Source organism: Cydia fagiglandana, chromosome 8 (assembly GCF_963556715.1).
Source record: "Cydia fagiglandana chromosome 8, ilCydFagi1.1, whole genome shotgun sequence".
Lineage (NCBI taxonomy): Eukaryota > Metazoa > Arthropoda > Insecta > Lepidoptera > Tortricidae > Cydia > Cydia fagiglandana.
This window is the reverse complement of record NC_085939.1, coordinates 3954952-3980870: the sequence shown is the minus strand read 5'-3', so window position 1 is coordinate 3980870 and position 25919 is coordinate 3954952. Positions and strand designations below refer to the sequence as shown.

Below are 25919 nucleotides of genomic sequence, written 5' to 3'. Positions count from 1 at the left end.
TGAATAAATGGCGCTGCGGAAACTGAACGCGAAATCAAAAGTCTAAGCGCCGAACAAAATAGATAAAACTGAGACCTTTTGCGCTAGTGGCGCCAAATGGCACCAACCTGATTTAACGTTACGTTGTCACTTTTGAACGTCAGTCTTCTTGTTTTTAATTCGTCCATGATTTTATTCATTCAAATGCAAAAATAATAAATTCTGTTTTTGTTGCAGGGATCGAGTATTCAAATTAAATATGACTGATATTAGTCAATCACATTGTGAGGTAAGCCTTTTCTTCATTTAATATCGAAGCATCATTAACTTTTATTCACCAACAGTATGAATGTTATCATATATGTTATTATGAGTGTCAACAAATTTTAAACCAGACAAGTAAGAGAGAAAATTCGTCGCATACCTAAATGTACAGTCAAGGAATTTAAATTCCGACCCATTTCGTACTTTGTCACAGTGACAACCGTATGAGGTCTCTAGCGGCTTTCATATTGATTGTCACTGTGACAAAGTACGAAATGGGTCGGAATTTAAATTCCTTGACTGTAGTTCTGAGAGCCTACCGCAAACCACGTTCGACGGGTTGTCTCCCTGTCACACTTACGTACGAATTTACAAGTGCGACAGAGACACAACACGTGTACACACAGTAGCCTGGCCCTTCAGTTCTTGCCGCCTGCCAGATTTTAAACCAAGATTTTTTTACATTCGCATCACTCAAGTATCATCACTTTGAAAGGCGAAGCCTCTTAGAACGCTTCTGTCTTTATAATTTCATTAACACTTTAGCTGCAAAGCGTGTCGCGTTTTCACATATGGAAGAAGCACTTTATTAAATAACGGTTTACTTAGTTAATGAGCGTTTATAGCGCTTAATTGCTTTTTGTAGACGACAGAAAAGTAATTAAGGGTGCGTTAAAGGTTAACTTATAATGACTAGGTAGGTACCTAAAAACTCAGTAATGGTTCGTCCTGTTCGTTGTCTTGATGTCCGATTAACTATTCTCATTATTATTACGGGTGATGTATTTAATGTGTACCTCTTTTAAAGTTTTGTGCTGAGACTCAATAGTTGCAAGATCGCACACATCACCTTAATGATTGTCACAGTGTAAAAAGTAACAGAGGACCGACGCCTTTGATATTTGCGTAAATGCCGACACCGCTGAAGAACACAGTAGGGACACACACCAATACAAACATTTCAAATAAGACACACTAGCCCTGTAAGTAGTACCGAGTACTAACATTAGCAATGTATGCAGCTCGGGTGCATGCATTAAGTTTAGAACTTTCTGTCATCCAACTGAACTTTGGTGTTTATTAAAATCTCTGTAAATAACATGTTTTAACTTAACACATTCAGCACCAAGAACCCGACGGTCAGATACACTGTTCGTAGCGAATACGCGCTACATACGGCAAAGTCGTGGCTACGCGCCTCGAGCATTTAGTGGCAATGAATGTGTTAAATAAAATCGTGATAACAGGAATGTGTTGCCCATGCAATATGCGAATCATCAAAACTAAAAAAGTTATGACGGGTTGAATAACGAGGAGTACCTATTGTCACAAGTTTTTATTTACTTAGGGCCACTTACACCATTCACTAACCCGGGGTTAACCTGTTAAATGACCATAATATGGAGTTACCATGGTTACCAGTACAATTTGACACTTGGTTAACGGTTAAACCGATTAACCCCGGGTTACTGGGATGGCGCAAGTGGCACTTACAATGTGATCTCGATTAAATCGGTCAAAAGTTTAAAGGGATTCTCAAAGCTGTCCCGTTGTAGCGCGACGCAATGATCCTGGAGGCCAACAACGTGGCCCGCTGTGTCAGCAAGGGCAAGACGGAGCCCTTCGAGTGCCGGAACCACATCCGCGTGCTGCAGCCGCTGGGAGACGGCGAGAGGCTCTATGTGTGCGGCACTAACGCACACAGCCCTAAAGACTGGGTAGTCTATGTGAGTATAAACTAAACATATACAGTCAACGATTGCTCCCACTCCACCAGAAACAGAGCCACAGCTCTGGCGACCGATCGCCAGAGCTGCGGTGGCGCAGAAATCGACCGTGACATGACCACGACCACTCTGTCAAGAGTGTACGAATAAGAAGACAAAACATATCAACACTTGGATTAGCAAAAACATTATTAACTATAGGCCTGCCTGTGAAGCCGATGGTCCGGGATTCAAATCCCGGTAAGGGCATTTATTTGTGTGATGAGCACAGATATTTGTTCCTGAATCATGGATGTTTTCTATGTATTTAAGTTTTCGTATATTACATAATTATATCATTGTCTGGGTACCCACAATACAAGCCTTCTTGAGCTTACCGTGGGCTTGATTTACGTTAGACCGGGCCGTGATCGGGCCGGAGCTTCCGGAGCTTAGGGCCCCCCCACATCTGGCGTCTTTCGAGCGTCGGCGTCTGTCGGCGTCCGTCCAGCGCTATGGAAAATGACGTCGCTGCGCAGTTGCGTCGACGTCGGCCATAGAATTGTAGACGCCGACGCTCGAAAGACGCCAGATGTGGGGGGGCCCTTACTTTTCTATGACTGATGACCGTGATCTCGTGATGCTTTCATAGAAAATGAAGCTCTGGAAGCTCCGGCCCGGCCACGGTCAGGTCTAACGTAGGTCATCCTTAACTCAACATTGCGTAAGTAATGTCTCTTCTAAACGAATTTGTTGTTTCAGTTAAATTTAACGCACCTCCCTCGGCACGAATATGTGCCGGGCGTAGGTTTCGGAGTGGCCAAGTGCCCCTACGACCCGGCGGACAACAGCACGGCCGTGTGGGTGAGCCGCGGCAACCCCGGCGGGCTGCCCGCGCTCTACGCCGGCACCAACGCCGAGTTCACCAAGGCCGACCCCGTCATATTCCGGAACGACCTGTTCGATTTTCGAACGGGACAAAAGAAGTACAATTTTAAGAGAACGCTGAAGTATGACTCCAAATGGCTCGACAGTAAGTATTGTTTTTAATAAATTAATCCATGTTTAAATTCGGAAAAACGACATTTTTGAGTACTCTGGCCGCTCCGATAAATCTGATGGTGATCGAGTGTACTGTCGAACAACTCGAATCCTGACCCGCTGTGAAACCTTTTCGCATTTAGGTACTACGTTATTGGCATTACATTAATTTAAAAAATAATATTGAAACACTTAAATATTGTGAAATCGTTATATGGTGGGTCACAAATCAGTTTGTTCAATTGTACTTACATAGAAAGTTTGAAAATGCCTATAAGGTTCCAAAAGAAATTTACGCTTTAAAATAAATTTATTTTATGATGTCCACTGGAAAGACGTGTAACCTTACCTTAACTCATACTAAAATAGATTTTGACCCTTTTATATAGGTACATATTTTTTCATTGTTAACAATGCAATCAAATATATTTACTATACCCACACCTGATATGAATATGAAAGTTAAGTTTGCATTTGAACTTTTGTATAATACTTACAATTTGCCTATAATTCTCGTTTTTCCTTGCTTCAGAAACCAACTTTGTGGGATCGTTCGACGTGGGCGAGTACGTGCTTTTCTTTTTTCGAGAAACGGCTGTGGAGTTCATGAACTGCGGCAAAGCGGTGTACTCACGGGTGGCCAGGGTGTGCAAACAGGACACCGGGGGAAAGCACATACTCAACCAAAACTGGGTCACCTATTTGAAGGCCAGGCTCAACTGTAGCATACCCGGAGAGTTTCCCTTCTATTTTGATGAAATACGTGAGTATTTTGGTTCGCGTGTGCGTTGTTTCAGACGATAATTTACTGATTGCTTCAGATGATGGGAACCTTTTTTTCGTGTCATGATTGCAAATATTTTCGTCGATTACTTTAATATTCATAGAAATATATACTAAACCCATTGAAATATCCTGTGTAGGTACTATACTGAACTATACTATACTGTGGTATATACATTTTTTTGCCAAAATTCGGTTTTTAAATCTTTAGATAGATAGTCGGACCGAGAAAAGTCTGCAGCGGATTTGATAGCCCACGCAGTGCAAGTGTTATTTATACGTCATCATTTCATAGAAGTTTGACGTTTAAAATAATACTTGCACTGCGTGGGCTATCAAATCCGTTGCAGAATTTTCTTGGTCCGACTATCATTTACACCAACTATTTTCATTACAAATTCTGGCACATGTGGTTCTGACTCTGAGCTTAGTACTCACCAAATGCCAAATTAATATAATACTGATGTGTACAGAAAGCGTATACATGATGCCGGGCGAGGTGCCTCGGTTCCACGCCGTGTTCACGACGGGTGCCAGCGACGGGCTCGTGGGCTCTGCCATCTGCACGTACAACATGGACGACATACAGGAGGCCTTTGCGGGCCGCTTCAAAGAGCAGGTCAGTTGTGTTCGTGTTCACAACTTCACTTACGTGCTACATGGACGACATACAGGAGGCCTTTGCGGGCCGGTTCAAGGAGCAGGTCAGTTGTGTTCGCGTTCACAATCTCACATACGTACACATGCAGTACGTGGACGACATGCAGGAGGCCTTCGCGGACCGCTTTAAGGAGCAGGTCAGTTGTGTTCGTGATCACAACTTCACTTACGTACAACACGGACGACATACAGGAGGCCTTTTGCGGACCGGTTCAAGGAGCAGGTCAGTTGTGTTCGCGTTCACAATCTCACTTACGTACAACATGGACGACATACAGGAGGCCTTTGCGGGCTGCTTCAAGGAGCAGGTCAGTTGTGTTCGCGTTCATAGACAACATGGACGACATACAGGAGGCCTTCGCGGGCCGGTTCAAAGAGCAGGTCAGTTGTGTTCGCGTTCACAACTTCACTTACGTACAACATGGACGACATACAGGAGGCCTTTGCGGGCTGCTTCAAGGAGCAGGTCAGTTGTGTTCGCGTTCATAGCTTCACTTACATACAACATGGACGACATACAGGAGGCCTTCGCGGGCCGGTTCAAAGAGCAGGTCAGTTGTGTTCGCGTTCACAACTTCACTTACGTACAACACGGACGACATACAGGAGGCCTTTGCGGACCGGTTCAAGGAGCAGGTCAGTTGTGTTCGTGTTCACAACTTCACTTACGTACAACACGGACGACATACAGGAGGCCTTTGCGGACCGGTTCAAGAGCAGGCCGCGTATAGTACGGCTCTTCTCAGGTAAATTTTTCGCTTCGAACCTTAATCTTTCAAACAAAGGCCATTGTCTCTATTATCGCAAAGCCGCTAGCTACCGCGTTAACACGTGCCAGTGCAACATTCATATTGAAAAACAACCGGTATCGTCATAGTATTAAGGTTCAAATTTAATGTCACTGATATTCTAGATATTACGTTTTGGTAGTGTAGGACGATAGACCGCCCCGAAGCGATACGGCACTCATATTATTTTGATACTTAGTGTGACCACCACCATTATAGCCAAGATGCCAATCGCTTACGCTCCGTAGCGATCGAAACGCTACTGTCACTGTCGCATTAATATGGAAGAGTGATAGAGAGACATAAAGCTTTTCGTTGTCGAAGCGATAGCGATTGTAACCTTGGCTAGGCCGGCAGGTCAGTTGTATTTTGTGTCCTTCGCGGGCCGTCAAGGTTACAGCAAACTTTTTTGTTTTCATAAAAATATAAACTAAATTTGAGTATGAGTTTGCTGTGGTTTTTGGCTATTTCGCCTTCACGCCGAGAATAAGAGGGCACAATAAGGGCATACTGAATTGTATAATTTGTATACTAAGCCAAAACATTTTCTTATAACTTCTGATATTAGCTTTCTAATCTTTATTAGCCCAGAAATAATTAATTACCTGCCATACTTCAGCCAATACTGTGAGTGTTTTCTTATTGAATTACTCAGAACAGAAGTCATAAGTTAATCGGCAACTGTTTAGTTCTATACTGACAGTCAATTGAGCGCATACAATTAATCTTTGTATGATCTTGCTAGTGTTCCTCACTTATCGTCGGTTTATGTCGCAAACCTCGGAACTCGTCCGGGCGAGTTATGAGGTTTACGACTTTAAGTATTGTTGTCCAAGGTAGCAATTACTAATTTCCTTGAAATGGAGTTACGAGGTTTGCGATTTAAGCTGACGTTATAGATTGGATATTCGGACGTATATTAACTGTTTCGTTATTTGACGTATTTTTAGTGTTCCGTACAAAACTTTGTTCACGGAACACTTATGGGATCACTTCGGTCTTGCAAATCAGTTAAATGCGTTTTTTTAATTAGGAATAAATAGTATTTATTTTAACAATAAAATTCCCGTCAGATTCAAAATACTAAATTATGTTTATTCTATACTTACGGGGTATTCTTGTATACTAAAGTAACCATTTAATATAGTTGTTTTTGTTAAGTACTACATACAATATCTCCCGTCACTATGTACCTTTTCACTGAACAACGACCCAGTCGCTTAAATGTATAAAAATATGTGTCGTTTCCAAGCAACAAGACCCCTTCGTCGCTTGCCATAAGAACGCGTAGACAGAAAGATACAAGAAAATATTCTCAGATCACATAGCGTTACAAACGCAATATTATCTCTAATAGTTAGAGACGCTCAAACTTATTTTAAGTTTTGAAAAAAGTAAGCTCCCCTAGATCTGAAATATTCTCTGAACCAATGCAACACTTTGAAAAAGACTGAACGTACTCTACGAGTATCTTATCTTATGATTAACAATAAGGAACAATTTTATTAATGTCAAACTATAATTTACTTATTTCTTATGCTATAGCAAAACACCTACCTACCCCTACACCTACTTGGCTGTTTAGCAAAACCGTTTATTTAGGTACTTACATTCTTATTAAGCGAAATAGCAAAGCAATATCTAGAATTCAAGTGGTTTCGCATATAAATGCCTAATCTAATTAAACTAAATCTACTGTAGAGGAATTGTGGTTTTATAAATACGAATAGGTAGGTGCTGTTCGTCAAAGACATTTGAAAGCCAAAACTTGATGTGAAAATTGAAAATTTTAAGACTAGTTTATGTGGCTTTTATTTAGTTAGTGAACGAAACAACGTGTCAATTATTAGTTATTGTTCAGAAAACATGCAAAATTGAACTGTCAAGCGACTGGGATACAATATAGCGTTCTTGATAAACTCGTTAACCTAACAATTCTCGTTGCTTTTGAAATTCTAAAAGCTCTATTAAACTGTGACATGATTCTGTAGGTACAATTTTGCTTATTGCGGTCTATATTGTAAAAGATTTTAAAGAAATTAATTTAATCAAGTATTACTAAATAGAAAAGGCTGAGATTCTCTTTCGGAGAAGATTGACAGTGAAATCGCCCACGTTAACGTTGCATCTTGCAACAGTACGCTGCTAGAGGCCAATTGTGATTTTAAAATATATTACGGTTTTGAAATCGACACGACGTCCAGTGCATAAGTAGGTATTAGGGTAACATTCCATTTCTAACCGCAGCTGCATTACTGCTTTAGTATGCAAATTGACAATGACAGCGACGCGTTCAGTACCGGGAGTGCAGCTGCGGTTAGAAATGGAATGTTACTACACGCCACAATCGGCGTGAGCGATCGTCAACGTCTTATCATCATCATTATCATCATCAGGCCGTTAAAATCTTGACAGATGATTAATGCAGCGTCTGTAAGCGAGGAACAATGTCACTAGTGGCTGTATAAGCCAATGCGGGACCGGTTCTTATCATAACAATATTAAAACTGTCAAAAATGTTAAATGTAATCTGTAACCTTTCCACTCTGTTTAAACTTCTCGACGCCGTGTCAAACACAAAAGCTGTCACGCGATCGCCACGTCACCGAAGTGTCAAAACTGAAATTGAACTTTATGCATATGCACGTAGGTCTATGTTGCTCTGTGGTCAGTGACCGATCAATCGGTCTTTGGCGTTGAACCTGCGGTGCGGATACATCGGTCATTGGTGTCCAAAAGCGTCAGATATATCGGTCATTGTGTGTCGCAGGCGACCTCCAGCTCGGCGTGGCTGCCTGTGCTGCGCGCGCGCGTGCCCGAGCCGCGGCCCGGCACCTGCGTCAACAACACCGAGGCCCTGCCCGACAACGTGCTCAACTTTATAAGGTAACCCCACCACATGCTTGGACAGGTCTTTCCCTCAGGTGTGATAGAAGCTTATACAGTCAGCAGCAGAAGTTCCTAAGCGGGCGAGGTGTTCCAAATTATCTTGGCACGCTCTTAAGGCCTCTTTAGGACACACTTATCCCACGTATGCAACATATGCAATGCATTATGACAATCTGAACTCTGAAAGTTGTATGCTTAGAAACATACTTGTCATGCGTTGCGTTGCGTTGCGTATGACAAGTATGTTTATAAGCGTACAAATTTCAGGGTTCAGATGTCATAATGCATTGCATACGTTGCGTACGTGGGATAAGTGTGTCCCGAGATTTACTCTCTCAATAATAAAGTCGCGTTACGGCCCCGACACTATCATGGATACTGACATTACTTTGACGGAATGACGTTTTTAGTGATAGTGTAGGGAGTGTCATGAAGGAATGACGGCAAGTAATGAAGTTTATTTTAATAATTTCCGTCAGTATTGGAGTTATGTCAAAGTGATGATACTAGAAATGACATTATACTGACAGTGAATTGATTAGAATGATGAAATTAGAAATGACAGAAAGAATGATGGACGATAATGAAGTTATTAAACATTTTTAATAATATTGAAGAAATGTCAAAATAATGACATTATACTGATAGTGAGTGGAGCGCATCACTCTAATCCCTCATTCCGTCATTTAAAGTACTTTAGAAGAAGGTTTTATACTAACAAGAGTCATTACTGGCATTTAAATCAATAAGTGAAGTATACCTACTCTATTATCATTGCTCTAAAGTTTATTTTCACTTGACTCTCAAGAAAAAAGGAAAACATGCAGAATACGATGCATAAAGAAAATCTATGTCCCTTTCGTCAAGTTCATTTTGAACACCTACATTTGACAAGTAGAGTGACGGCACCAATCATGGACATGTTAAGCGCACTAAATTAGAATTTCGTTTAAAAATGGGATGTTTTTTGACGATACAAAAATGGTGATTTTTTTTTCGGCACTCAAATACATGAGGAACATTTAAACAAAACCAAAAATTCTGTATGTTTAAGACATAATTAATAAAAAATATATAAATTGAAATTTACGAAATCACCATTGATGGACATCAAAAATTCAGTAATGGACACCCAGTCATGGACATTGACCCAATTATGAACATCCATTAATGGACACTTTTGTATTGAACACATAAATAAAACAAATAATGTCACAAATCAACTTTTATTAACGCTATTTGAACTTTCATTTAGATTTCTAAGTTATACTATAAGAGTTCTAGGACTAATCCGGTTGCCGGCTGCATGAAACAAACCTGATCAAAAAATAGAATATACCTACCCTGTAGAGGTACCTGACATTTAGTACCTTCCAACGCACTTGGTCGGCCTAGGCTTAACCTGGCAGATTTTGTACAAATGGCAAAAACGTTGGACAAAAAAACATCAAAAAAATACCTCATCGAAAAATGGAATTAAACTTGTATGGTAGGATACCTGACCTTGGGGACAGTAAAAAAAAAGTGGTCGGCCTCACCTTAGCCTGGCAGTTTTTGCAGTCCGACCAGATTTATTGGACCACATGACACCTACAATTTACCTCATAGCAAAATAGAATTGTTGACGTATGTCTTGGTCGGCCTCACCTTAACCTGACAGCTTTTGCAGTCCGACCAAATTTATAAAAAAAAACATGAAAAAGACCTATCGAAAAATCGTATGAAACTTGTATGGTACGATAGCTGCCTTTGAGGACAGTAAAAAAAAATGGTCGGCCAAATCCTGTATTGGCCGGCCGATTGGCGATTGGGTCGATCAAATTTGTGGTACCACGTGAGAGCTACAATTTACCTCATCAAGAAATAGAATTGGCAGTTTTTGCTGCCAGGCTACGAGTTTTTGCAGTCCAACCAAATTTGTGGTACCACGTGACAGCTACAATTTACCTATAGGATGAAAAAAACGGATTATAATAGCTAAAATAAACCTATTGACGTATGGCTTGGTCGGCCTCACCTTAGCCTGGCAGTTTTTGCAGTTCGACCAAATTTGTGGTACCACGTGACAGCTAGAATCCCTACAATTTACCTCATCGAAAAATAGAACGAAAAAAACAGATTATAATAGCTAAAATAAACCTGTTGACGTGTCTTGGTCGGCCTCACCATAACCAGTCAGTTTTTGCAGTCCGACCACAGTTATAAAAAAATCATCAAAAAAATCTTATCGAAAAATCGTATGAAACTTGTATGGTACGATAGCTGCCTTTGAGGACAGTAAAAAAAATGGTCGGCCAAATCCTGTATTGGCCGGCCGATTGGCGATTGGGTCGATCAAATTTGTGGTACCACGTGAGAGCTACAATTTGAGGTAAATTGTAGCTCTCACGTGGTACCACAAATCAAGAAATAGAATTGGCAGTTTTTGCTGCCAGGCTACGAGTTTTTGCAGTCCAACCAAATTTGTGGTACCACGTGACAGCTATAATTTACCTTGTCGAAAAATAGGATGAAAAAAACGGATTATAATAGCTAAAATAAACCTGTTGACGTATGGTTTGGTCGGCCTCACCTTAGCCTGGCAGTTTTTGCAGTCCGACCAAATTTGTGGTACCACGTGACAGCTATTATTTGCCTCATCGAAAAATAGGATGAATAAAAAACGGATTATAATAGCAAAATAAACCTGTTGACGTATGGCTTGGTCCGCCTCGCCTTAGCCTGGCAGTTTTTGCAGTCCGACCACATTTATCCATCCATCTAAGACAAAACAAAGAGCCCAATTATGGACAACTAAAAATACCCAGTTATGGACATCGTCTATTATTGGAAAATAAAGAGCAATCACAAAATCAACCCAACTCAAATGTTTAGTGCAATAAATTAAATAATTTAACACAATAAACTAAAAAAGTAATAAAAAGCTTAAGCTTGGACACTTGTCCATTACTGAATTTCATAAAATATCGAATCCAGTAATGAACAAACCCCACAAAAAACTTATTGCTGTGATTGGACATATTCAACTTAGCTCAATTTACTTGCAATATAGTATTATTCAGTAAAAATAACATTAAATCTCATTACAACATAACACAAGATAACACCATGCACAAATATGTACTCACCTCCTTAACGATTTCAACAACAATAACGGATTTTTATGACCACCGCCCGCAACGAGATTTTACTTCGCAGCCATCTTAGAACAAAACGGCTGATTTTGGTGACATGTGTCAAAATGACAGCTCAAACGTCTATTGGTTATGCTTTAGTGTTGCCAGTTGAAAAATGTTGGGACAGTTGCTTAATAAATTCGATCAACGTAAAAAATGTCCATAATTGGTGCCGTGTCCATTACTGGTGCCGTCACCCTAATATATCTCCGTAATTCGAGCATTGTACCTATATCGGTAGACCGATTTTAAACTGGCATCATCTAAATTTTTTATAATGTAGTTTTCAAAATAATTCATTTTTGTTCTGTTTATAAAATAGCTGTCAAATAACTTGTGTGAGATTCAGTTTAAAGTTACATTTTACGACTAGAATCGACCCAGCTAACTCTGAACACACATATATTATGTCACAGTAAAGCGTGTTGTATAATACAAGGTTGAATAAATACAACTCGTATTCAACTTTTAATGAGTTAAGCTACAAAGGTTAGAACTTGATTGAATCCTTCCAGCGCGTAGCCAACCTGCCAATCGCTAACGCTCCATTAGCGATCGAAACGCAACAGTCACTGTCGCACTTATAAAAGTACGGCTACCATCAGTTTGGCATTGATAGAAACGCTATCGTGAACGTAATTTACTTTCTATGCATCTCGCTCGTACTGACATAGGTATTAGTGCGAAAGAGATATATAGAAAGTAAATTACGTTGACGATAGCGTTTATAATATAATAATAATATAGCCTTTATTTCTCTTTTGAGTTACATATTTACATTAAAAAGATATTTAATAATTTTAATTTCGTTTTATTTTTAATGAGGTGCCCAGTGTCGGGCAAAGGCCTCCTCCAGCTCCTTCCAGACTGTCCTGTCCTTAGCTTTGCGGGTCCAAGCATGTTCGGCCACTTTGACAATATCATCGACCCACCTTTGCTTCGGGCGGTGAGCTGCTCGCTTGTTTTCAAGTAGGTACCAATGTAAAATCTTCTCACTCCATCTATTATCGGTTGTTCTTACTATATGGCCAGCCCATCTCCATTTTAGCCTACATGCAAGTTCGGCAGCATCTGTAACTTTTGTTATTTTTCTAATATCACAGTTTCTTTTTCTGTCACGTTTTTTTAATATTAAGCATACTTCTCTCTGTTGCTCTCTGGAAAACATTAATTTTTTGTATGATTTCTTTGGTAAGTGTCCAAGTTTGGCATCCATATAGTAATGTTGGGAGTACTATAGAGTCCATGGCTTTCCTTTTTAGGTGTATGGGGAGTTTTGACTTAAATATTGTTTTTAAGGACCAGTACTTGCTCCATGCTAGTTTTATCCTTCGGTCAACTTCATTTGATGTTAGCTGAGTAAATGATATTATTTTTCCTAAATATATATATTGGTCCACATACTCTATTTGGCTCGATTCTGTTATAATAGGTATTTTTGCGCTGTTTGTCATGGCAAAGGTTTTTTGTCTATTCATCTGCAATCCACACAATTTGCTTTCTTTTTCCAATGTATTAAGCATGTAAACCAAATCTTCATGGCTATTTGCAGTCAGAACTATATCATCAGCAAATCGGAGATTGCTTAGGTATTCGCCGTTGATTATCACCCCTTTTGTGTCCCAGTTTAACTTGCGAAATATTGACTCCAGAAGGGCTGTAAATAAATTTGGTGATATAGGGTCTCCCTGTTTTACTCCTCTGTGGATATGAAATGGTTCTCCTTTTTTATCCAGTTTGACAGCCGCCTTGCTATTTCTATAGATTTCTTTTAATATATTTATGTATGTTGTTTGTACTCCCTGCTCTTCTAGCGCTTCCCATAACGGCTTGTGGTGTATAGAGTCAAACGCCTTGGAATAATCAATGAATGCTATATATAATGGTTTTCTATATTCGATATGCTTTTCAATGAGTTGGGTAAGGGTAAATATGTGGTCAATAGTGGAGTAGTTTCGCCGAAATCCTGCTCGTTCTCTTGGTTGGTGGCTATCAAGCACTTGTGATATTCTTTTCAGTAATACTGTAGCAAATACCTTGTAAACAGTCTGTTGCAAGCTTATGGGTCTGTAATTTTCTATAGCAGTAGGGTCACCTTTTTTGTAGAGTAGAGTTATAATTGATGTTTCCCATTCTTTAGGAATTCTTTTCTGTGTCATAATTTGATTAAAGAGTTTGGTCAAGACTGGTGTGAGTGGATCTACAATTGCTTTTAGAATATCGTTTGTGATCCCATCGTCTCCGGGGCTTTTGGTGCTTTTAAGTAGCTGTATGACATGTTTTATTTCAGTCTCAAGGAAGAGTGGTATGTTTTCATCGCTATGATGGTCCAAATTTTGATGGCTTAATTCATTATTCTGGTACAGTTTTCTAAAAAACTCTGTTGCCGTATTGATAAGCTCTTCACGGTTTGATATATTTTTGTTATTATGATGTAAAGTCATGAGCCAAGGTTTGGAAGTAATTTGCGTTGTGCTCTTTTTGTTGATGCTCTCTTTTCCAATTCCTCTTCTATTATTTTATAGCGGTGATTTTTCTGATTGCGCTTAATTTGTTTTTTGACAAGTTTATAAAGGGCTTTCAGTTGATTCCTTTCGGAGCGTGTTCTGTTTTCTTTGTTTTTTAGTCTATTTCTCTCATTAATAAGTTTTTCAATATATGGTGTGATTATAGATTCCTCTGATTTTTTGCGCATGGGTAATTTATTCATTGCCTTTTTTATGTTCTCTGTCAATTTCTGATAAGCTAAATCAATATCATCAAACTCCACATCGTTTATGTATTCCTCAATGATGTTTTTTAAAGATTCTTTCTCCAGTGGATTTAAATTTTTGATTGGGTTTCGGTATCCAATTCGCGATTTTCTTTCCACTAGATCCTGATTGATACATGCTCGAACAAGTCGATGGTCTGTGGGATATGTAGTGTTAATTATTTGCACATCATAAATATCTTTAGTATTTTTAGCGAGGATAAAATCAATTTCGTTTTTAACATTTCCTGCTGGCGAGACCCAAGTCCATTTGTATTTAGGCTTCTTTTTAAAAAGTGAGTTGGTGACAAAAAATTGGTTTTCAAAGCAGAACTGTAAAAGTGTGTTTCCTCTTTCATTTCTCTCACCATAGCCCCATGGGCCCATGACTTTTTTGTCTTCTGCTGTTGGTATACCAATCTTAGAGTTGAAGTCTCCCATTACTATTGTATTTTTTTGTTGTATTTTCTAAAGCAACTTGAAGTTGTTCATAGAATGCCTCTAGATCTTCCTCGCTTGAATTTTCTGTCGGGGCATAACATTGTATTAAGTGGTATGTTTTTTGATGTAGGCTTATATATATATATATATATATATATATATATATATATATATATATATATATATATATATATATATATATATATAGGACATTCTTACACAGATTGACTAAGTCCCACAGTAAGCTCAAGAAGGCTTGTGTTGTGGGTACTCAGACAACGATATATATAATATACAAATACTTAAATACATAGAAAACACCCATGACTCAGGAACAAATATCTGTATCATCATACAAATAAATGCCCTTACTGGGATTCGAACCCAGGACCATCGGCTTCGCAGGCAGGGTCACTACCCACTAGGCCAGACCGCCTTATATCTAGGCCTTATATCTAGGCGTATAACACGATCTGATATAGTTTTTATATCTATTATATTGGGTTTGAGATGTTTTTTAATGAGGAATCCCACTCCGTTTCTTCCACTTGTCTTGCCATGATAAATCATTATGTAGTCTTCATTTTCAGTTATTGATTTTCCTTCCTTTTTCACTTCTGACAAGCCAATTATGTCCCAATTAAACTTCTTTATGCTGTGTTTAAGTTCTATCATCCTTGTTTCTTTCACTAAAGATCTAACATTCCATGTGCATATATAAAGGTATTGTTTTTGTTTTGGTTTTTTAAGATTTGCTGGAGGGTGGTAGTCTACTGCCCCCTCGGTGACCGGCCGTACTGGGGGAGGCTGTTCTTTTTGGTTTGTTATGTTTTTAATGGTAATCCGGTTGCTAACGCTTTTTTGTAATTGCTATTTGTTATAGTCATTCTTAGACGAAAGGGCATATGCGCCTTCTCTCATGATATCAAAGGCATTCTTATCCTGATCTTGACATTTGTTCACTTTTAAGGGTCTACGGACTTCTCTATTTTCCTGTGTGCTAGTTTCCGGTGAAATTATAAGAGGTCTTTTGTTGGACACTGGTTTTTTGGGCTTCACTATGAGTTTATCATGCTTCAGGTAAGCTATGTTCCCGTTTTCACGTTCTTTTTCTAAGTCTTTCTGAAGTTCCTTTCGTTTGGCAATCACTTCTTTTGAAAAGTCTTTTTTTACAGTTATTCCACTTTTTAATTTCTTTTTGTTATGTAGTATTTCATTGCGCACCCAGGTTGAGGTAAATGTTATAAGGACTGGTCTTATTTTTTCATTGTTATATCTGCCGAGTCTTTGGATTCCTGATATCATGTCCACTTTTAATTCAATTTCAAGTTCGTTTGACATTTGGCTACATATTTTTTTAGTAGTTTCATAGTTAGATTCCTTGCTTTCTGCCCAACCGTACAGGATCAGATTATATCTTTTATTTTTATTTTCCAATGAGGTTATTTTTGACTCTAAGATTGACACTTTTTCCTTAAGGTATGTATTTTCTTCTTTTAATGGTTTTAATTCTTCTTCGATGTTGTCTATTCTCTTAATTAAGGTATCTGTTTGCTTGTTAATATGTTCTTTCAGTTTTTCGAACAATTCGTCGTTGTTCATCTTGGTTGCGAACAAAACGCAAAGTCTTTATATGGCAACACTTCACTAATGTCAGGATGACTAGGCGGTTAACCTCACTTTATTATTGGAGATGATTATTCACTGTTTGTTCGTAGTAACTTAAGTAATCAGTGGAATTTATTATTTGCGTAGGCACTTGGTAACTAGTTTTTCACACTGTACTACACTTTAACACTATACGATAGTTTTTAGTATCACTTTCGAATTATTTAAGTAGGAGCAAACTAACTCGATATTGACGTTTTGACAACCGGAACCGAAAACTCGATAGCGTTTATGTCAATGCCAAACTAAACTAGCCGTAAAGGAAGAGTGATAGAGAGACACAAAGCGCTTCGATGGCGTAGCGCAAGCGATCGTCACCTTGGCTAGGCCGCCTGAAACTAATATAGCCGGCTATATGCCAGGCTACATTCACACTGCGCAAGCCAACAATCAGTGTGATTTCACACCGCGCCATCAATTAAAGTGACCCAATTAGAACGCGAAACTAATGCGGGGAGGCTCGGGATTACCCTCTAGACAAGATGAAGGGCTGCACTACACTCCTCGATAATGTTACGTGGTTAATACGGAGATCGCTAATTGGTTAAATTTTATGGTAGATCTTCGTATGGAAACATTTTATTTAAACAACAACATTTTTCTATTATTGCTATAAGTACTAATTATTGCCTATAAAAAAAATTCTTATTTACTCGTAATGCATGTTAATTATAAGATGTAATAATGTTTTGAGTTTATGGCCGGTCCCATATTAATATACCCTCCTCCAATTGAGGGGGGATTTAAATCTTCTCGAGGCAGAGGTGTAGGGTTCGAGCCGGTATAGCTTTATTTGACGTTCATAAGCCCATTATAATATGCCTACTTGAATAAACTATTTTTTATCTTTACGAGTTCATTTACGGTTCGTAATTTACGGTAAGATTTTCTTTTGCATCTGACCAGTATTCCTCTTTCAGGTCTCACCCACTCATGGACTCCGCGGTCCGCCACGAGGGCGACGCCCCCGCCTTCTACAAGCGCGACTTGGTGCTGACCACGCTGGTCGTGGACACTCAGTTCGTGGATATGCTGGGCGATGATATTACTTACACGGTGTTCTATGCTGGGACCAGTAAGTCCGTGTTGTGGTTACTTGTGTATTTTTTCTCTCACCCACTCATGGACTCCGCGGTCCGCCACGAGGGCGACGCGCCCGCCTTCTACAAGCGCGACTTGGTGCTGACCACGCCGGTCGTGGACACTCAGTTCGTGGATATGCTGGGCGATGATATTACTTACACGGTGTTCTATGCTGGGACCAGTAAGTCACGTGTTGTGGTTACTTGTGTATTTTTTCTCTCACCCACTCATGGACTCCGCGGTCCGCCACGAGGGCGACGCGCCCTCCTTCTACAAATCTACAAGCGCGACTTGGTGCTGACAACGCTGGTCGTGGACACCCAGTTCGTGGGTATGCTGGGCGATGGTATTACTTACACGGTGTTCTATGCTGGGACCAGTAAGTCACGTGGTCTGGTTACTCACCCCTCAAAAGGAAAAAACGGAACGCTTATATGATCACTCGTGCGTCTGTCTGTCTGTCCAACCATCCCCCCCCTATAACTCTGAAACTACTGAGTCTAAAATTTTGAAAAAAATACACAATAGTACTTTACCTATATATGACAGGAAAACCTATTAGAAATGTGCAGTCAAGCGTGAGTCGGACTTATGTACGGAACCCTTGGAACGCGAGTCCGACCGGTCAAGTAGCGGTTTTTTTAGACATGACGATCGACTTTTTATATCCCTATTTTTATAACTATTAATATCCGCTTCTTTTATTTTATTTAACGACCGGTCTGGCCTAGTGGGTAGTGACCCTGCCTGCGAAGCCGATGGTCCTGGGTTCGAATCCCAGTAAGGGCATTTATTTGTATGATGATACAGATATTTGTTCCTGAGTCATGGGTGTTTTCTATGTATTTTAAGTATTTGTATATTATATATATCGTTGTCTGAGTACCCACAACACAAGCCTTCTTGAGCTTACTGTGGGACTTAGTCAATCTGTGTAAGAATGTCCTATAATATTTATTTATTTATTTATTTATTATTTATTCGGTTTTTAGGCGCAGCTTGAAATGCCCTATGCCCTGCTCTTTATAAAAATAGTTATTGATTTTTTATTATAACTCTTCTCTTTAATTTCTATGCAATGAGCAAAGTCAATCGACGCCCAATTTGCTGTAGCTACCTAAGTTGCTAACCTTGACACCCACAAATGTATTTCAAAACGTATTTCAATTCAAACTGCGAATAACCGTAGGCTTACGTAGGCGTACGGCTAGACATTTTTACTCTCTCGCGTAGTGGGAATTGGCTCCAATGTGCATATGGCCAGGTTCATTTTAAAAATAATTTTGTTACCACAATTTGTAAATGCTTCATATGAACAAATACGTAAAGTTCGTTTCGAGTACCTAAATGGCGATACATTTTCACGACAGACTAATATGAAGCTGCAGATAAATAAAACTTTTCTTAAAAACGTTCATACATAAAAAAATCATTCTTTATAACATGCCTGATCCACATCCACAGCCACCAAGGAAACATAATATACATAGGTCCTACTTAGGGCATACTGAAAATTCGTGGACTGGCCACTTAGAAAAAATAAGTATGTATGTATGTATGTATAAACTCTTTATTGTACAAAACACAAAACACAAATTTATGGCACAGGATAGGCAGTACAAAGGCGAACTTATCCCTTTAAGGGATTTCTTCCAGTTAACCTTTGAGTAGATGAGAATTGAAGAAGAACGGTAGACAAATATAGCACTGAGTACAATAGACTAGAGGAAAGTCAATCAAATTATAAAAGAGGGCGAAAATAAATAATATAAGATAAATTTTGGAATTAACAATATAACAAATATATAGAATACCAACGTTAAATATAATAAGTATATAATATCTATAGTCACGAACAAGTTAATTCCGGTCCGATAGCCACAGCTTTTTTAACTGCTTAATAAGTCGTCTCATATATCAGAATCCAGAAACTTTCAGTATGGCCCACGTACTTCGATGTTCGTATATTCTCAACTACATTTTATTTGAAGTTGAATAGTAAGTTTGATTGCAAGTCAGTATTCCTTAATTTTGTCACTTATATTAAATTTTTATGGCGTGAGCTGGTGATAAGGGGATAGTTGTTTGGTGAAATGGTGACTGATAAACTGTTTGTCCAGGTGAGGGCTCCGTGTACAAGATAGTGAAGTGGGCAGGCGGTTACTCGCGCGTGGCGGACGTGTGGCGCGCGGCTGGCGACGAGCCGGTGCGCGCGTTGGCGCTTTCGTCGCGTCTCCACTCGCTGTACCTCGCCACCGACAACAGGCTGCGTCAGCTGCCGCTGAGAACGTGTGCACATCGGTTGGTATCTACCAATAATTCTTGAATAGATAGAGCTGTGCTATTGTATCTCGTGTGGCGGGCGTGTGGCGCGTGGCCGGCGACAAGCTGGTACGTGCGCTGACCCTGTCGTCACTTCTGCACTCACTGTACGTAGCCACCGATAATAGGCTACATCAGCTGCTGCTGCGACGGTGTGCTTATCGCTTGGTACCAACATATCATTTTTAACTAGACAAAGCTGGTACCACCCCCCAGTACGGCGCGCGACGAAGCTTACTTTGTCTAGATCCATATTCATATACAAAAAGCACTTTCCAAATATACACAGTACCTAAACACAATTTTCTTCTTAGGTACGACAGCTGCACGAGATGTGTTCTCGATCCCTACTGCGGCTGGGACAAAGAAGTTGGGGCGTGCCGTCCGTATACTCCTGGTCTTCTACACGACGCCACGAACTCTACGCCATCCATATGCGAGGCCAGTGCTCCTCTGAAGACCGTCAGAGCCGGCTACGGCCAGAGCGTCCATCTGGCGGCTTTTGCCAAGACTCCTGAGGCTTTGAAGGACCAGCATGTCGTGTGGTTCCATCACTCAAGAGAGAAGGGAAGATACAGGATAAGTTTCAAGTAAGTTGATCTTAAATATCACCAAAAGGTAGGTAGTGTAACTACAATGTACAATTTGTAGTAGGTATCTATTCCACGACCATATTTTTACTAAGCCCATGTTTATGTTTGGCATAAAATTTGTAACACGTTCAATGGATTCCACTATTAGGTCTTCACTTCACAGTTCTAAAAATTTCTGTTAAGAGAATTCATGCTTTATTGCAAAAATGAATGTAGCGAAGCAGCTTTCAAAAACTGAAGAGGAATTGCCCGACACATGCGAAATATCGCTCCTTGAGAAACATAGTGTCACTATACAAAAAAAAATGATTTGTGCCTGAAAATTCAACTTTTCAAAAATGGAACAACGTCACTATTCGAATGGTTCTTAATTTTGTATAGTGACACTATCGGCGCAATTCGGGAAATGAATTAAAAATGCACTAGATATGAAATAGTAAAGATATGTGACGTTCCGCGGCAAAAGGTACCTTATGGCAGCTGGCGCTTACGCTATTATTAACGCCGCTCCAATATTCAGCCGGGGAAATGGTACCTTTTACTGTGGAACGTCACATATCTTTACTATTTCATATCTAGTGGATCTCTAATTCATTTCCCAAATCGCGCCGTATCGATATTAGTCATCTTTTGCATTTTGTTCGAGAACGTTCTTTTCTGCTCTATACGACAGAACCAAGGTTTTGAACCCACGATTCTTGGACACCACACACATACGGAAGGTTAATGTGTGGGATATTCCCTCAGTTGGGAGCGAGTGCTGCAGACATCGGAGCGGGGCTTGGTACTGCTGACCGTGACAGAGTCCGATCGGGGCCGGTACGAGTGCTACTACGGGCCCACACTCGTTGCTTCTTATAACTTGGACATCGATATGCACAGGTATGGGTTTATTATACATAGTTAACTACTTTCGCAAGAAGAGTAAACTAAGAGTTTCCATTAAAATATATTCAACTTATAAGTCGTAATAAATAATAAATATGGTTTAAACAGAGCACGCTTCACAAACCCGACCCGGACCCGGGTATGTCCTTAAACTACATCCAAGACCACCGGTGCGGTGGACGGGCAGCAGCGTCCCTCAAATTTGGTGTACTCGACTCCGATCGCCAACCCGCCTGCCAAGCGTGGCGATTATGGCATTCACCCCCCATAAGGGGGAGGCCTATGTTCAGCAGTGGACGTCTTATGGCTGAGATGATGATGATGATGATGACACTTCACAAAAACACGCTTTGTTTCCACAAAAATAAATGAAATTATCTTGTTAACCACATATTTTGAGCTTAGTAAATTTAAAATCAGCAAAAACTTATCTTAAACGGTGTTATTCGCCTCTAGAATCCTCATGACGATACCAAATCAATGGTTTGACATTTCACAAAGAATCTGTTGATGCAGTTTTGTCTCGTTAGGAAAGTAGAAAATTTTATGTTATGAGTAGGTATCTACTATCAGTGTATCAAAAATGTTTACTGTAATTTATTCTGAAGGTCGTTGTGAAATTTATGAATAATAGCATTACTAAGTAGTTTCCAAATTGTCACATATTTTAATTTAATACTATAATTAGGTACTATCTAGTATCTAGGATTTAAGTGGATAGTAATAACATCTATTACTTTGAATAGGCAAGTCATCAGTTATAATTACTGAAATCGTCGGGTGACAAACAAAGTCACTAAGTACTATCAAAAAATTTAAGTAACAATGTACTTTATTACACTTGTAACACGGTTTAATATTGTCCAATAATTTCAGTGGTGTTAGTGACTTTTGCTTTTTGCTTGTCACCCGACGAAAATAATTAATTAAGAACATTATAAGTAGGTACAATATGTATATTGTGCCACTGGATGTGTAAGTAACAATGACATGTGTATTGTAGGTGTGCTCAACCAAGCAAGACTACAGACTACAAGCAAGTGTACTCGGACTGGTGCCACGAGTTCGAGAAATATAAAAGTGCGATGAAAGCCTGGGAAACTCGGCACATGGTAAGAAACATAAAACAGTAATAAATAACCTCTTTATTTCAGATTTATCATTATTTACGCGAGTTCATTAAGATGAAACTGGACGTAGTCGCGTGACCGCTTCTCCGTAAAAACGTATTTGAGTCCCCAGTTTCCTCTCTGGATTTTTTTATTAATTTGACTATTGCTATTTGTAGCCCTTCGTTTGACTTTTTTCGACTTTTCAATTACTATAAAAGTTAGCAGCTTTAAACACAATCTATACAATTTTTAGAATGCTGCTAACTCTTATAAAAAATAACGAAATATAAATTAATATACTTCAAACTATGTACATATATTTTCCATAATATCCAGAGACGAAAATGGGGTAGTAGACAAGAGGGATACGTTGTATAGAGAAGCGGTGGTCCGCTATTCTCTAAATATGAAACAAGGGAGCGGCTATAGGCACCTATTACAGAAAATACTAAAATATCATGCACCCCACGTTGCCAAAAGGGATAGTCAGGCATCTAAAGTGTGTTATATTTCCAGCAATGTTCCAAAAACGTGAACGGGTCATCGAGCCAGAACAGCTTGGTCAACGAGATCGTGACATCGCTGCGGTGATAGAGCATTAACTAATCAAGTACAGTGCCTCACATAAACTAGAGTCAGACTAAGCTTACTGCACAGACTTTGTAGAGACTAATCCTCTCATTCATAAAACTTTACAAGCGTCAATTAGTTAATTCATGTTTTACTCTTTCCTACATATACACAAGTAAATATGACAAATTAAGGCAAACGATTAATAACTAATTGAGGCTTGTAGGGTGTTTTGAATAACGCCCAGAAGGAAGTGTCCCATTTAACGTCAAAATCATATATCGCAGTCGCAATCGTAATATAACTTATACGTTTTGATCGCCAAAGACGTCATTAACGCCCTCGGTAACACGTGCCCTATACGCCAGCACGTGTATCGTAATAATAGATACAACATTAAATTTTCTGTAATTATTTACTTATGAATTTAATATGATGTGTTTAATGATTTTTTCACAATGTGTGACTTCAAAGTCGGTGTGGGATTAGCTTAGGCGGCTCTATACGATATCGCCTTTTTATTTCGTACATTGCTGATCAGTACAAAGCCGAATATTTAACTTTGTGAAATAATTAAAAGTTAATTTCGAATAAACTTCTTTCGAATTGGTCATTACAGTTTCAACAACATCGAAAATAATGCGAAAACTTCTGCTGTTATAGTGCTGAATAAACATGTAATACAACCTAAGAAGGATGATGTCTGTTTAAATAGCTCCCTCGCTGGTTCCCTTCGAGTCTTTGATGGATGACTGACTTGTTTAACAAAGTTAATGTTGGTTTTTCCTTTTCTTTGTTGGTATCTTCATTGGGCGAATGTCGAAAAGTTTATGTGCAATTCAGCAACAGTTAAAGTATTGTTCATTGTTAAGAACATAAATAACATATGTAGGTAGTAACTTAATATTTGGCAAAATTAATAAATAGTTTCATTGTAATGAACTGTGAGGTTTTGTTATTGAGCTAGAATTTTAAACCGAAACATAACACGTGCGTTAAATAACCGATCTCTGCGTATCTATACTCGTGCGTACAAATTTGAATTATAACCTAAGTTACGAGTATACAACGCAATCAGAGTGGCATCTGCTGTGTTTCGACCTTAAATCATTAATTACTATGTGTAATATTACAGTCAAGTAAAGATGATGTGCATTTGTTATAGTATGTATATTTATTTCGCACAATGCTATTAATGGAGGAACTATATTCGCGCAAAAGTCGAATTGTACTAAAATGTTCAGTCGACTCTAAAGTAATTAGCAATTTTAAAATGCTCTCAATACTTCCTTATTTTAACATATGTATAGCGAGCTGTAAAATTACATGATTATGAATGGAATCCATGAATCCATTCATAAAAAGGTCATGCACTTTTGCACCTAGAAGCGCTCAGTTATAAGTTATTTTTATTACTACTACAATCGGTTATATACCTAGTCGGCTGAAACATAAATCTAGTGTGTAAGTTAAATAATGTTTAACACGAAAATGAGGGTTCCAACAATTCAAAATGCTGTGATATCAGTTCTGTATTATTGTGCGGTCACATGTAAGAGTTTAACTACGTATCCGTACGTGAGTAATACGGTAACACCCAACCAGCGACTGGGTGGTCTCGAGACTTAAAACTACTGATAAACATCGCTCTTTCATTTATCTTGACGTCTATCTAGCATCCTCAAACCACATATCCCGTTGTCTATTTTATCGCTATTTAATTATGTAGAATTAAGTTTTAAAGGCTTAGATAACAAGCTATTACAGCAGGTCATCAGCTTTATCTTTAAAGGAGAGTATTTGGTTTGTGCGACTCAAAATTAGTTAGTGTTTTTTTTTAATATTTACTTTGTAAGCCTCATTTTTTCGGATGTGGTTTTAGGATGCAAGAAAAATATAAAAATTCACTTTCTATTGCATTTATTATTTTATTTTACAACCTGTAACTCATATATAATTATAGTTGAATTAACATAATTTGTACCTAAATATAAGAGAATAAATAAAACTACATTGCAGCAAGTTTCGTAAAAATGTAGCATTATGAACGCCAACATAGCTATAAGCATAGATATAAATAAAATTGTAGATATACGTTAAAAGCTTTTGAATGCAGATGTTATTGGATATAGTTGTTAATGTATTTAATTTAGAACTGTTTTTGTTAAAATGGCGATAGTGAGGTTACGCGTCGGTAGCAGGTTTGAAATACGTTAAAAAACATTTTGTTTACTCTCCCTTTCGGCCCGTCAGCGGTCCACGGTTAATTGGCTTATTGTCCGATAGTAATTAAAATTATTTTAGGCTCAAATGTAAGGTTTGAATCGAGTTTAATAGATTTTTTGGTTAATTCCGTTTCATCATAAAATTAATCTCCCTAGAATAGTGCCTTCTGATGCATGCTTACCTACAGAATAAAGTTATAAGTACCTAAAAAACTATTTAATAATATTTTTGTGTAGGGTTTATGGAAGGAAGGAATAGAATTTATTAACAATTATTGTTCAAGTTAGATAGTTTGTTCTCAAAACAAAGCAATAATAAAAAAAGTATGATATTAGATTTGTCAGTATTACTCGTTCATTTACTAATTATCATTTGCGGTGTTAAAGTAAATATTGATCGTACTTAATAAAAGGGTAAAAATGTAAATTATAAGCATACTAGTATATAGCACAAGTATATATATAACTACAGATTTGATGCGAATGTTTGCCATAAATGCTCCTACTGAATTAAGGAAATAGTTTTGACATGTAAATGTATGTATCCTCGTTGTACATAAACTGTGAAATTCAGTAGAAAAAAAACGCTGTAATGCCATGTGGTTATTTCAAAAAATAATTGAGGTTGAATTATAAGCGATTGTTTTACAAAAGGAAAAATAAATTATTTTAGAGCTAATGTGTTTTTCATTCATTTTCATGTTTAGTACCCATTAAAAGTTCATGTGAATGCCTAGTTAAATCAGAAAATTGATATTTTACCATAAAAGTAAGTAGGTTATGAGCTTAAAAGTTGTAGAATGTTTTAAGAATTTTAAGTACCTATTAGACTATCTAATGATTTTATGACACACTAAGTAAATGAGTATATATTGGTGTAGGTATGCTATTGGCTCTTACGTAAACTTTTTAATATAGCATCTTCAAAAAAAAAACACATAGCGCTGAGTAGCGCCATGTAGTATTATAGCGCCATAAG

At 38.5% G+C, this 25919-nt stretch overlaps 1 protein-coding gene across 1 annotated transcript in view; it reads left to right on the top strand.

Annotated features, from left to right (window-relative positions):
• The window catches only part of LOC134666479 (semaphorin-2A-like), a 110467-nt gene extending 84855 nt beyond the window's left edge, over positions 1-25612 (top strand). Inside the window, exons 3-14 of the mRNA XM_063523656.1 lie at positions 217-268; positions 1800-1970; positions 2712-2982; positions 3523-3753; positions 4247-4392; positions 7992-8107; positions 17068-17222; positions 19351-19531; positions 19867-20142; positions 20893-21027; positions 22037-22145; positions 22662-25612. Coding sequence (XP_063379726.1) covers positions 217-268; positions 1800-1970; positions 2712-2982; positions 3523-3753; positions 4247-4392; positions 7992-8107; positions 17068-17222; positions 19351-19531; positions 19867-20142; positions 20893-21027; positions 22037-22145; positions 22662-22736 — 1918 coding nt within the window. The 3' untranslated portion in view covers positions 22737-25612. The remainder of the gene's footprint in view (positions 1-216; positions 269-1799; positions 1971-2711; positions 2983-3522; positions 3754-4246; positions 4393-7991; positions 8108-17067; positions 17223-19350; positions 19532-19866; positions 20143-20892; positions 21028-22036; positions 22146-22661) is intronic.
• Positions 25613-25919: the final 307 nt, after the last annotated feature.